The 14,582-nt window shown below is 42.7% G+C and overlaps 1 protein-coding gene across 2 annotated transcripts; it reads right to left on the bottom strand.

The window, feature by feature from the left end:
• Positions 1–2,891: 2,891 nt before the first annotated feature.
• On the bottom strand, positions 2,892–14,404 carry LOC117040299 (protein CXorf40A-like). 2 transcript variants are annotated; one of them, XM_033137991.1, is made up of 3 exons: positions 14,348–14,404; positions 6,000–6,283; positions 2,892–3,312 (listed from the first exon to the last, which is right to left on the bottom strand). In XM_033137991.1, exons 2-3 carry the CDS (start codon positions 6,250–6,252, stop codon positions 3,089–3,091), a joined length of 477 nt encoding a protein of 158 aa, XP_032993882.1. In that variant the 5' UTR covers positions 6,253–6,283; positions 14,348–14,404; the 3' UTR covers positions 2,892–3,088. The 2 variants fall into 2 exon arrangements, with proteins under 2 accessions (XP_032993882.1, XP_032993881.1); XM_033137990.1 differs by lacking the exon at positions 14,348–14,404 and having other exon boundaries at positions 6,000–6,368.
• Positions 14,405–14,582: the final 178 nt, after the last annotated feature.

The following is a 14,582-nucleotide window of genomic DNA, read 5'->3' as shown; positions in this document are numbered from 1 at the left end:
ATTGTAAACCACTTATGCGATCTTCAGATGAAGGATGGTACAGATATTTAATTAATTAATTAATCACCATCATCTCCAAAAGGAGAAACCATGGGACAGAGTTATTGGCTACTTAAACCTGTGAAGGACATCAATGCCAGTGGTTGAAGAAACTCCTTTACATTTGGTATGTCAAGTCCAACTTTTAAAACTTAATTTATTATTACTCACTTTACCTTTACCTTATTGCATTTATAGCCATATTTATAGTTTGCATTGCAGTTAAACAGGTCAGCACCTGCAATGCTGAGCTCTATTATGAAGGGGATCAAAGACAGGATAGTTAGAATCTTTAAAGGGTTTGAGTTTAGTTTGCTGTTCCTGTACCTTTTGATGTTGAAGGAATTTGAAATTTGCTCTCCACCTTCTTTTTTGTTTAAAGGCGCTAGAATAAATATGCATCCAAGCAAATAGTAAAGGAACACATCATATATAGGCCTTCTTCTCTCATCCCCAGCCTAAGCAAATACTTAGCATGAGATTGAATAACCTATGTTTGGATTTTATAAAAAGCTAGGGTAGTTGCCACATTCACTGCTGCACAGTTGACATGTTAAGGTCACAAAAGATATAAAAGAAACAGTTGTGATAGTTTTCAGCCAGTTTTAAAGTGGCATTTTGCTTTACAGTGAAAGCCTCGTGTTTGTTACTTAATTCCTTCATCTGTTTATTTTGTATATTTATTAATATATGCTCTTTTAAAAAAAAATATAGGACAGTGTGCAGATACTCAATGAAACAGAATTCCCCCCCGAAAAAAATCCTAATATGATGCAATAATAAATAATATATTGTGTGTTCATTATGAGGTTTGAAATGCATCTATAAACTGCTTCAGATATCTGTCATGGCGCCAGCTTCTGTTATGAGATCTAGATTCTAGATAATTAGGCAAATACATGTCTGCAAGAACAACAACAACAGTTTTGAAATAAAAACCAGTGTTTCTAATTATCTTACTTTCAACCATATACGGTATCGTCTTGAAATGTAGCTACTGTTTTTGTTGTGCAGTATTTCAGAAGTATGCCACATTACCAGGTATATCAAAATTACAATAATAGCAAGTAAATTACATAGTAATATTAAAGCATAGATAATGATTTGTTGTATTCTAGAAGAGCAGTTGGACTGTTAAATATTAACATCTACCTTTAGAATAACAAGCTTTTAAGATGTCCAGAATTATTCAGAAAGAATGAAAGAATGGATATAATCTCTTTTTGAAATACTTCGCTTTCCAGGGCTCACTTCAGGGCTGGCCCACCCACGAAGCAAGGTGAGGCGACTGCCTTAGGCAGCAGGATTCACAGGGCAGCAGATACTGATGTCTATCTTCAACCACCCTTTCTTTTCTGGTGGGGAGGAAAGGTGCCATTCTGTGGTTTGCCTCAGGTGCCAAAATGTAGTCCTCCGGGCTGGGAGCTGCAAAGTCCTGTAGCTCATTTTGCAGAGGAAAACTGCATTAGTAGGGGAGTTCTAAAAATGGTGCAATCCATGTGAATCTTAACTAGCTGTCATAACTCGTTAATGCTTTTTACATAGATGGTTTTATATGTGCACGCTAAAAATGCAATGGCCCAAATAAAATTCAGAATGCTAAAAACCTCACTTTATACCTCTGAGGGGCCCAAGTGACCTGCCAAACAGTCTTAGAATAAAACATCACATTGAACTCCGGTATCAGAAACAGAAACACCTTTACATCCCTATGGTGCCAGGGTCATTGAGGTGGCATTTCCTGCCCTCATCCTTAGTCTTGGTCAACATATCAGAGCCCACCACTGGCCTATGGGGAAAGGGAGGGTGGCTGAGCAGCATAATAAAACAAAGGATGAAGAACCTGTGGCACTGTAGATGTTGCTGGACTCCAGTTCCCATCTGCACCAGCCAGGATGACTAATGGCCAGGTGTGATGGGAACTCTACCCCAGGAACATCTGGAGGGTTATCTGTTACCCAACCCTGATCTAAAGAAAAGTAGACCATATCCTTCTAAGCACCTAAGCAGGTTTAATAAACATCCATAGTGTTTCTAAGGAACAGGATTCATTTCTATAGAAGCATAGTACTGTGTATGGCGTTACATCCACAAATAGCACGAGGGGCATAGGAAGCTGAAAGGGCAGTTGCAAAGAAGTGAGAAAGACTCTGAATGGGGCATTTAAATGAGTTTACTAAAAAGGGGTGGAGGGCATGGATTAGCCATTTGTGATGAGACCATAGATCCAATAGGAGCAGAGGAATTAAGAGTGAAAGCTCTGGGGGAGGGAGTGGGATTAAGTGATGATCTGTTTATTTCACTTGATTAAGAAAAAATATTTAATATTCCATAATGTGCATGTAAATGATGATGATGATGATAATATTTATTTATTCCCCCCCCCCATGGAACTTAAGCTGGTTTACAGATAAAAACAAGAAGCACTAAAAACAGGAAAATCAATTATTAAAATACAATTAAACAATGATAGAATTAAAACTACATATGTATTTAAGATCTGTTTGAAACATGCCAATAATTATAGTATAAACGGCATGGCACCAGCCCTTTCATTAAAAGCAGTCAGTTTCCCAAATCCTGTTGGAGCAAAAAAGTATTTCATCTGTCAGCAGAAGGACAGCAAGGAGGGAACCAGTCTAGCTTCTCTAGGAAGGGAGTTCCAAAGTCTGGGAGCAGCCACCAAGAAGGCCCTCCACCACATCCCCTCCAAGCATGCCTGTGAAGGTGGCAGAACAAAGAGAAAGGCCTCCCATGAAGTTCTCAATACCTGGGCAGGTTTTTGTGGGAGGATATGGTCTTTCAGATAACTTGGACCTAAGATGGATAATTCACAATAATCCACATCTAAGAAGCTTCAACAAAGCATACTTTTACTGGTGACCCCAACTATTCCATTAATGTTCCCCATTTGCAAGAGTGATAACACCAAGGTATCAGGCACTTGCTCACTTTATAATAGTGGTCTACATTAAGGTCAATAGAAGAAAATTACTCCATTTCAATAGCTTGGAAAATGTAGAGTTAAGGGACCATAAAGAAAAAATCTTCAGGAGTAGTCCAAAGAAGGAATCAGTTCCTCTGGGATGTCCACCTGCCAGACATCTTTGCGTCCTCGTGTAGGAATAGGTTCCAACAACCATCTGGGGTTTGAAATAACTGTCAGGTATTTCTGCTCCAGGCCTGACAGGATAGCTTTATTTTCTAGTACCAAAATGTCTTCAGGAGGCAAGAGTTCTGGGCACTGTGATGTCTCCCCAATGTCAATCAGTCCTGTATTTAAAACACAAATATTGCTATAATTTTCTTCCTAAAAAAAAATATGAAATTTCTGGCCTATTTATTTTTATTTGCAGGACTTTATCCTGCCCTTCAGTTTGAAGCATTTGGGGCAGTTTACAGAATGTAATAAAATACAGTAATAAGACAAAGAAGAAAACAATGCTTAATGACAGCATAAAACATTAAAAAGTCAGCAGAGATAAATGAGATTTAAAAGATCTGGGTGGGCAGACTTCTCCTGGAACCTAAATGATAACAGTGGACACCACATGAGCCTTCCCAGGGAGCAAATACCATAGATGCAACCGTATTGCTCTCACAATAAGTAGATACCCAATAGGCTAACAGATAGGGGAATTGGTATTTGTTGTATAGTTCCAGCTCTCTCACTCATTTTCCCTTGCTTTGTTACATTCCCCCAGTGCTTCCTTTCCCCTCTTTAACCCATTTGCTGGTTTATATGAGGGGAGTATAGAAACCACTGGCCTTCTTTGTATCCTGCTACAAAAGGTGCTTACAGCCAGAGCCTTTGTAGTAAGCTTCGCAGTCATGGTGTTGTAAGCCAAAAATGGCTTATCTTCTGAGTTACACCAATAAAACTCAGAGACAAGTGGAGTTAGGAGTCCATTGTTGTTTACTGCAAAGCAATAGGTTACAGTTGAATCTTTTCGCAAAACTGCAACCTCGCCCAAGGGGTTATTTATAACATTTCAAACAAAGGACTTCAATTTTCACCAATCATTTATACTATTACCTCATTTCATGTTTAATACACATGTGCAATAAGTGTTATCAATTAAGCTGATTCAGCTTTGATTCCCACCAGGGGCGTAGCAAAGGGGGAGGCGGGGGGCGGGCCGCCCCAGGTTCCATAATGGAGGGGGTGACAAATTATGAAGGAATTTTTTTTTTTGAAAATGCCTGCTCTGAAGGTCTTATCTTACTATACTTGGGATTATATAGCTATATATGAAATTTCATGCATATTGGTTAATATCTTGACCCTCCTCCACCAAAATAGCTGTTCACTTGGCTGTTTCCTATCATAAAGGCTGAAATTTCAGTTCAGGGAACACTTTACTGTTCCCAACCCTAACCCTGTGGAAAGCCATCTAATTAAACTTTAATTTGATTTTGAGATGTTTTTAGGAGGTAATTTAATCATTGTTTGATTTTATACCAATGTTATGTATCTGATGTTAGCCACCCTGAGCCTGACTTTGGCCGGGGAGGGTGGGATATAAATAAAAGTTTTTTATTATTATTACTTATTATTCCTTTGTAAGAAAATATGAAATAATGTAAAACCATTTTTTGCGGGGGGGGGATCAATGGGGGAGGGGTTGACAAGAAATTTTCTGCACCAGGTACTACCTGACCTTCCCATGCCTGGGGGGGGGGGCGACAAAAATTTTTTTGCCCCTGGGTACCAATTTACCTTGCTATGCCCCTGATTCCCACCACTCTCTGTTAAAGTTTCTGATTCTGTTAAATTGTGTTAGTATGCATGTGGGAAACCTGTGTTACTATAGCCTTTTACACCATTTATGTTCTAGCTTATGAGCTCTTTGTGATTCACATATCAGCTGTACTTCTGCTCCAATGGGGACGGCAACTTGCAGAAATCATCAGTTTCATAAAGCAACAGGTTACCATAACTTCTCTATTAGAAGCACACTCAAGGATTTACAAGAATACACATTATCACATTTACTGTGGCCCTTTGGGCCACCACCACAATGGGATAAGGGAGTGGGTCTAATGGTGGATCAGTAACTAGTTAAAGAACAGGAAGCACAGAGTAGTAGGAATAAATAGGTAGTCCTTACAATAGAAGGAGGTAGTCTGTTATGGGACCAGTGCCTTTTGTAACTTGTTCATAAATGATCAGGAGTTAGGTGTAAGCAACAGAATGGCCAAGTTTCCTAATGACACCAATGAAGCTAAATTTGGGGAGATTTAGGACAGGCAAAAAGGAAGTGCGTCTTCATGCAGCACATGCTTAAACGATGAAATTTGCTACCACAAGATGTAGCTGCCAGCTTGGGAAACTTCAAGACAGGATTAGAAAGATCACAAATAGGGGAGTGTTATCACACTCGTGTGGATTCTCAGCCTGGTTAGCCACTGTGACAGCAGGGTAAATGAGCCTTGCTGGGTAAGACAAAAGGCCTTCTTTATGTTTCTTACAGAACATAAAATACAAAAGTAAAGTGTATTACTTTAAATTCTCCGTGAGCAACTGGCTAAAATACAGATTGCATGCTTTTCCTTGAATCGCCATCAGTAAAAGGGCTCAAAACTTAACTTTTCTTTTTTTAAAAAAAATGGAAGTTGAACATTCAGGGAGGTAACCTGAATATTTATTAGGAGACTAGGCTGTCTTAGCTCACTTGCTTCCTACTCTATGGCCACAGCCTTGAAAGGTCCTGCAGTAACACCCCTACCATTTTATGAACCTTCTTCCAGTTTCTCTGCTCTTCCCCTTGTTCTGTACAGGATATACTTTCCCAGGTGTACTTTCACCATCCTCAGGATAAAATATGAGCAGATTATTTAGACTGGGGTGGGCAGAAGTAAAACAACAACAACAACAACAAAAACAAAAACAAAAACACTCTACAAAGTCAGCATTTCATGTCTACTGGAAGTATAAAAGTTGAGTCACTGTCACTCACCTGCCACAACACCTCTTCCAAACCTTTCACCTGCATCCAATAGTTCTTCAATTTGAGTCACTGTCATGCCAAGTCTGTTTGTGAGGATGTCTTTCCAGGCTTTGTCGTCCCAGTCTTTAAAGGCAATGTGGACAGCAATGGTACAGGACTCGTACTGGGCCAGCAATGGTCGCCAACGGGTCTCTATTGTTTTTACTTCATTTAAAACCAACCCAGCATAAGGTTGCCGGAAGGAAAGGCAGGGGAACTTCATTCTTCTTTAGTTCAGTCCTTTCTTGCATCACCTTTAATTTCCAAACAAACAATTTAAAACCAGAATGAGGAACACATATTCTCTCTCGGCAAGTGTTCGGGGCTTGCATGAATCTGCCTCCCCAATTCCAAAAATGAGGGCTGCTTGAAAGTTGCAACATGACTTGGGAATTCAAAAGATATTTCAGTTGAATTAATATAATTTAGTTTCGTAAGTAAAATGTGTGTAAAATTGCTTAGAAAACATTAAAAATAATTGCTAAATAGTTGCAGTTATATTATGTAGTAACATAATTGTTATTAAGCACTACCTGACATTTTCAGAAGCTGAAATTGAAATTATTCGGTTTCCGAAAGCAGTTTATGGGCTTCTTCCTCCATTGTGGGTTTACCAAGCGAAATGCTGTCTAAATCACAAAAATAACAGCACATTTGGGTTCCTCACTCCCAAAAACATGTTTTCAAGACCTCTTCTCACTGAGGAAATTGGCTAAAGCTATGTCTCGCCCGCTAAAATGGCGTGCCCTAAGCGATGCCGCAGAGATCCTCAACTACCACATGAATCATCTTCTTTTTATTTTACACAGCGCAGTATTTCAAGTAGCTGTCATTCCAGCCCTCCTTGGCTTGCGAAGCAGACCCTTTGCTGACCATTTTAGTCCCATGTGCACAGAAGTGGGGGGGAGGGGGCAGGAGGCTGGCATCCAAAACGCATGTGTAAAGGGTTAATCGCAGGAGCTGCGGAACCCTGTGACGTCATACACCCTGCGGCAGTTGTGGCAGTTGGAACTGTTATGGCAGTTACATCTTGGCAGTTAGAGCAGCAGGTTATGTTCTGTTGTGCCGCCTCAGGGTCAGTCAGTCTGTGACACTTTAATCTACGAAATACCGTGTTAGCGATTCAAGAAACATCCACCTTATGCATCAGCTGTTTAATCTGCAGCTGCAAGTATGCTAAGTAAAAGTCAGGTGTTGTTTTAAACTGTATTTTTGTTAAAATTTTCTTCTTTTACAATTTAGAATACTGCTTTAAACATTCTTAAAGTATCAATGACTTCCCTTCTTCTCTTTCCATGGTTCATTTTGCATATCATAAATCTCTGCTTTTTTATTTTATTTTTTTACAAAAACTAAACCATTCAGTATTCCATTATTCAAAACTTATTTACACTGTTGAACTTCTCTTAATGCTGCCAATGTTTTCAAGTGTACACAATTTCCCCCCATATATTCAATAAACGTTTTCCAATCTTCTTTAAACGTATGTTATTCTTGTTCTCTTATTCTATATGTTAAATCTATGAGTTGTGCATAGTATTCTGTCAACTTAAGTTGCCATTCTTCTTTAGATGGGACCTTGCTCGTTTTCCATTTTTGGGGCTTACAAAACACAAGCTGCAGTAATGGCATACATAAATAATCTTTTTTTGACACTTGGGATGTTGTTTTAAACTTTTAAAGGAGAGGGTCTTGCGTAGTTTCTACAGTAGGAAAAACGGAACTTATTAAAGGGCCAAGCAGCCTAGGGCTACTACTATGCAATATGGGAATTAACACTAATCCCCACAAGGAGGAGGTTGTAAGAGAGGATGCTTCCTAGGGAGCAGTACCTGTGGCATGCAGCAGGATCTTTCCTTTTTCTCTCTCTGAGTGAAGCCTCCTCCTAAGGCCATGCTGCACCTGCCTTCGCCACCCTACACACCTCCTGCACCTTTTAACACCAGCGTGTGAGTTGCTAGTTACAGAAAGGGAGTAAACGTCACCTGGCGAACCCATGGCTTTCCCTTGCAGCCATGCGCAGCGCTGGGAGGGAGGTAGTCACCGTATAGGGTGAAGGGAGGGAGGGGGGTTCCCAAGGGTCATCTAGCCCAACCCCCTGCGGTGCAGGAAGCAGTTAATGAATTATGGAATTGCGGAGTTGAAAGGGGTCCTGATGGGTCATCTAGCCCAGAGGCGTAGCAAGGTCAGGTGGTACCCAGGGCAGATTTTTTGTTTGTTACCTCCCCCCCCCCAACCGCAGTGGAGCTGGCCCAGTCTCCGAAGGCACCTTTGCACCTTGCCAGCAATGTCCGGCCAAGCAAGTGCCCCGGGCGCATCCAGCGCTTTCCCACCTGTTTGGGCTGGGTGGTTGGGCTGGTTCCGGGGGGGTGGGGTGGGAGTGAGCTCCCTACGCAACACCTCGGCTGCTAGAGGTCCCCGATTTCCAAAAAGCCACAGGGGCAAGGGCAGTGGGGGGGGGGAGAGTTGTCCAATGGCAACAGCCCCCCCCAACCTTAATTGAGAAGGCCATGTTTTTAACCCCCAGATATAGGAAGGTTTTTTTTGGCATGAACTGTAACAATCTGATTTGATATTTTAAGCAATGTAGTTAATGTGTTGTTTGTTATGTTTTATGTGTGATGTGCAACTTGAAAATGAATAAAAATATTGTTAAAAAAAGAACATCACGTCTATATCTATGGCTATAAATGTAGTGGTTTTCTATTAATTAACATAGCAAATTATGGCCGATTATGTTATCACTAATTATTTTTGTTGTGAATGATCGCTCTGTTTATGTTGCATACTTTAAACTCAACCACTTAAGAGATTTTCTTTACAATTAATTGGCACGCAAATTCTGTTGAATAAATGCATAATAATCTCAGCCTATACAGTTGTACCTCGTGTTGTGTTCACTGTGGATTGCGAACGGCACAGGTTACGAATGTGGCAAACCCAGAAGTGTTTACTTACAGGTTTTGCCACACACACAGAAGCACTCTGCGCGGTCTGCGCATGTGCAGAAGTGCAATACCACGCTACCACACATGTGCGATATCGCCGCTTGGGTTGTGGACTTTTTGGGGTGCGAACGGCACCCTGGAACAGATGGAGTCTGCAACCCGAGGTACCACTGTATTTTATACATCCCATAGTCATTTTACTCCAATGTTTAAAACATTTTAAATATTAGTACAGTGGTACCTCGGGTTAAGAACTTAATTCATTCTGGAGGTCCGTTCTTAACCTGAGGTACCACTTTAGGTAATGGGGCCTCCCACTGCTGCCGCGCCACAATTTCTGTTCTCATCCTGAAGCAAAGTTCTTAACTTGAGGTACTATTTCTGGGTTAGCAGAGTCTGTAACATGAAGTGTCTGTAACCTCAAGCATCTGTAACCTGAGGTACCACTGTATTGCTACCTATATGACTTATTAGTCACTTACTACAAGAAATCTCTAAAAAACTTATAAAAAAGTTAAGGCACAAATGTGTAGCACAAAACTGTAACAATACATTTCAGTAACACCATTTCAATAATCCATAAACATACCCATCAGAACCCCCTCCCAGCAGAATATTTAATCAAATAGGCCATTATCAAGCTCATCACCCATCAAGTTTTAGCTTAGCGCCAGAAAGATGTTTTATGATGGTGCCAGGTGGACCCCTAAATAAATTTGTTAAAGTGGTCCTGGGTTCTTCATTCTTTTTTTCCCTCCAAATTTTTTTATTGGTTTTTACAATTTTAAGCACATTACATAACAGTTACATTTTTCCATACTCCCCCCTCTCCCACCGAGGGAAGCATTTATCCAAACCCCTCTCTTACAGGAGCACATATTAAAACATTCAAATTTAACAAATTAACATAGGAAAAAATCACTGCTTAAGCCTGGCCCTTTTCCTTAGGCCAGACATTCTTCCTTTTCTCAATTTCATTATCGATTGACTTCCTCAAATCCCCCCTGTTGAATTCAATATCAATCCTCTTTGCCAGTTTTCCAAATTCATAATCAATTCTAATTTTACATCACAATATATTTTCTCTTTATCTTTTTAAACAAAATCATACAATATCAAACTTAACACCTAATAATTTTTACTCAACCTCGGCTCCTAAATACTTCTGAACCTTTCTAAAACCCTTATCAAATTTTTCCCTACTCATACTAATTTTTTACACCTAAATTCTTCTTTTTTCTATACCCTTCCCTTCCTCCGGTCTCAAATTTTTTGGCCAATAATTCATAACATTACTCCATTACACCAGCAACCAGATCCGTCTGTCTTAACCATATAAAGAGAAAGATAACAAAAACATGTCCTTTTTAGCCCACTCCAACCCTCCCAAAAACCTGAACCCGAAAGTTAAAACACGCTGTCTTCTGTTTTCATCTTATCTCTTGCAAAGAAATCTTCCATGTGTCATTCTCATGACAGAGTGCATACCAAAATGGTTGCACCTCTTTTCTTTTCTTTTGCGATATAAAGCTTCCATAGTCACTTCCATTTTCAACATCTTCCTGTTTTTGAGACACTCCTTTTGCATCAACATCAACACTGCTTCTTCCTTTTTTATTTGTCAGGGAGTCTCTGGCTGGTTTTTCCTCTTCCTCTTTCTCCTCCCCAATTACTCCTGGGGCTGGTATTGTCACTTCCACACTTTCAATATTTATGTCTAATCCTAAGTTCTGCAAAGTCAAATTTGAAGATCTCACCGCTTGATCCATCTGCTCCACTTTCTTCACCATCTGTTGCAAAAGCTCCAAAGTCTTTTCCTGAAAATCCACCGACCATTTTCCCTTTGCCATATTCAAGGTCGAAAAACAACTTTGTAGTCCAAACAATTCTGTTATGCTGCATCCGCAGCCATTTTCCTTTTGTTTCTTGCAAAACCTTTCAAGACCTCCGGAAAGAAAGAGTAATGCTTTTTCAAAGTCAAATTTCAGTCCAAAATAAATCCAAAATCCCTCCCCCCTTTTTTGAGGGAACGGTTTCAGAAGTCTTCCTTGTTTTTACACTTTGACAGCAGCCTCGGATACAATGTTGCACTGTTCTTTCTATTTCAACTGTCAGGGACCAACCTCCGTTTTTAAGTCCCTTCCCAAGCCTAATTATTTTATATCCTTTTTAGTAAATTGGTACTAAAGTCCAAATACAGTCCAGATTCTGGAGAAATTGAGCGCTTTCTGCCAGCAGCTGCTATTTCTCGCTGCGAGGATAGTGCTTTAATCCTCAGCACCTGCGCCTTCTACCCCGCTCGCTCTCGGCAGCCCTTACTAGGGCTTACTGGGGAGCAGGGGAGGTGCACTGGGTGCCCGCCGGATCCCACGCCTCCAGGATGCCCTTCCTGGAGTTCTTCTGGGGGGTCGCAGCGCAGATGCAACTCCCCCCCTCCCTCACAGTGACGGAGAAACCTCAGAGCCGAGGTTTCTCCCGAATGTCCAGAATGGCACCCAACCGGAAGTCTCCCTGGATTCTTCATTCTTTTAGCAGCTTTAGGTATTTTAATAAGACATTAGTACTAATCTGGGGTCATGCTTCTGAATAATCATGCATAGGATCACATTCTACACCTAACTATTTTAATGCCTGCGAAACAGAACCTTTTCCAATAAAGCCCAGCAATGGCATTTTTTATAAGATGCTACTGTTTCTTTTTATTTTTAGTGATTGTAATTTTAAAATTGCTTTTAACACTGTATTTTAAATGGCTGCAACCCAGCCCAGGGCCTTAGAGTGAAGGGTGGTTAACAAATAATAAATAAATAAACAAATAAATAGAAATGGAGATGGAGATGGGGTAAACTTGGTGCTCAGGTTTCCGAAAGAAACGTATTGTGGGTGTCTTCAAGCGACTTCTGATTTGCCCGGCCTCCTCACCTAGGGATTAGCCCTCCTCCCTGAATCTTGATGTGCCAGGACTGGCTGCAATTACTGAAGAAAAAGTGCTGTCTGCATGTGCTCAGGAGCACTCTTGCTTGCAATATTTTCATGAGTCCGAGATGAAGCTCTGCAGAGGTAGAGGGAAATCATGCAAGGAGGGGCGGCCCTTTATTTTTTTACTTTTTACATTTATACGCCACCTCCTGCAAGGTCACAGTGGCCTGTATGGTTCTCATCAGGCAGCTTGATGGCCGAGTGGGGATTCGAACCCTGGTTCTCCCAGGTCCAAGCTTGACTTCTAATTCCTCTTCCCCTTCCCTCTCTCCTCTGAGGAGTCCCAGCAAGAGGCCAGCATCCCGTTTTCTCACCTCTGGGGGCCCCCACAAGCAGAGCACCGGGGGAGGGGGAGATGTCGCAGGTGCTCCCACTGGACTTTGTCCACCCCAAAATAGCTGTCCAGAGAACACCAGTAGCATCCTGAACACTCCTTTTTATTAAAGAAAAGTATTTTAAGCTCATGACCTGCTGTCACTTCCTCCCTGGCCATGACTCCTCACTGCTTTCCATTTGCAATTTCATTTTTCTTTGTATTCAGCTTTCTCTGTTCTGTCATTTCTTTCTCCCTGTGTTTTTCCTCCTCCACATGTGCATCAACTCCTCCGATCGCTCTTTCAGGAGCTCTCAAAAACCTTTCCTTTTGCCCCCTCCCAAGCTCAGCTCCTGTCAAACCTGGAACCCTCAGTTTCAGCTAGGAAGTTGCAAGCCATTTAAAGACCTTTTTAAAAAATAAATAAGGGAAAACAAAAAAGTCACAGAAACGGGCTGTGCTTTCAAGTTCTCCATAAATTATCTGGGAAATTCTAAAGCTTGCCCCCCTTTTTGTGGCTTCTGAGGTTGACCCTAATAAAGGTTATTACCCAACTGTGGAGCTTGGGGTATTCTTCTTATAGACACAGCTATGGTTTGCTTTTTATAGCATGCATCTTTCTGCAGAAATATTTATTTTTGGTTGATTGGTTAAAGTGGACACTGGGGTGCTGTTTCTCTTTTTTTTTAAAAGAAATGTTATAAGATCCAGCACCACAAAGCCATCACAAGGCACTAGCCAAAAGCAGGTTTACTAATGGGAAGGGCGCTTGTACCTTTAAGAGCAGCAGCACAATACAAAATATAGGTGAAGCAGGTACAGGCTGGGGAACCTTTGCCTCCAACTGGTTTTTTGTGGTTGTTGTCATCATGCACTTGGTAAAGGTGCATTAAGTTCTCTTTAAGGAAAAGAGGAGAAAGCTATCCTGGCTCTTCCTTTTATACTGGGGACTATTACAGTGCAGCCCCTACAAATGTTTACTCAGCAAGTAAATCCAACAAACTTTGACCGGGTTTACTCGCGGGGGAACTATGCATAAGCTTGCAGCCTGGCTCCTCCAACCCTCTCCTCTAGTGCGAAGTCTGAGGAGAGGAAATAGCAGCTATGAACACAGCGCGGGGGAAGGGAAACTCCTAGTAAAGAGGATTAACTCTTTACTTCTCGCTTATTTCCGTGTTTCTGCTCTCCCGCATGCGCAGAGCCTTATCTGCCTCACCCGGGACTCAATCTCTTCAGACCGTACCATTAGCAGATCATGGTACGGGGGGTGTCCGGTCTTTCCCCAACCACTGTTCTCAAGCTTATTCGCCCCTGGAAGCTTTCTGCTTTAAAGCTGTGGCAACACTGAGTAGCCTTTACTTCAGTTCCTCGTTTCGGCTTTGACCCCCCCACCCATTTCCGGACGTTGGTACACTCCTCTCCCAGCAGATCCTGTAGCTGGGCAAACCACCCCTCTTGCCCCGATGGGGAGTCACGGGCGGGAGGGGCGGCCGAATGTGACCCCCCCACTTTCAGGCTGCAGTAGAGTGGCATTCGGCGCCCCCCCCCTCACGACTCCCAAACCTATAGCAGGCCGAGGGTAGGGGGAGAGCGGCAGCAGCTGCTTTGCCACTCGCTGGGTTTGGGGGAGTAGCGCCAAATGGTACCCCCCTTCAGCCTGGCACCTGGACCGTTGCTACGCCCCTGATCTAGCCTAAAACCCTGCAATGCAGGAATCGCAGCAGAGGATCACCCAATCTCTGTTTTGAAACCTCCCGAGGGAGTCTAGCTTCCTGCTTACCTAGCAGATTTGCGGCTGCTTGTTCATGCCCCCGGTGCGCTCACTGGCCACCCCCACCCCTCCGAACCAGGCCGAAATCCTGAGGCGGGGAGTTCCGCGAGCCAGCTCACTCGACGGCGCCCAGGCCTCTCTCCCGCCCTCCTCCGACCGAGGGCGCTGAACTTCTCCCCACCCCCGTCCCCAATGGCGTACATTTCTGTCCCTTCACGCGCGCCCCCGGCCTCGCCAAGGTGGAGGCCCGCCGAAGCCTCTCCGCCGCCCCTTATCCGGCTTCCTGCTTTCCGCGCACCGCCCTCACCTCCCGCCGCGGCGATGCTCGGCTCCGCCGTTCCACAGGCTGCGAAGAGCGCAGTTTATTCCTACGATGCTCACCTCCCTTCTCTCCTGCACTGAGTCTCCTCAGGAGATGAAAATCATGGCGCCGGAACGGGGGGGGGGGGTCCCTCTTTCCCCTGCCGCTTCGCCTCAGAGGAAATGGCGAGCAGCGCCTGGCAGGGAAGAGTTTTATTTAGCAGCTTCGCTTTAATCGGCCA

Source organism: Lacerta agilis, chromosome Z (genome assembly GCF_009819535.1).
Source record: "Lacerta agilis isolate rLacAgi1 chromosome Z, rLacAgi1.pri, whole genome shotgun sequence".
Taxonomy (NCBI): Eukaryota; Metazoa; Chordata; class Lepidosauria; order Squamata; family Lacertidae; genus Lacerta; species Lacerta agilis.
Note: the sequence above shows the minus strand (reverse complement) of the source record. Positions and strands in the feature narration are given on the sequence as shown.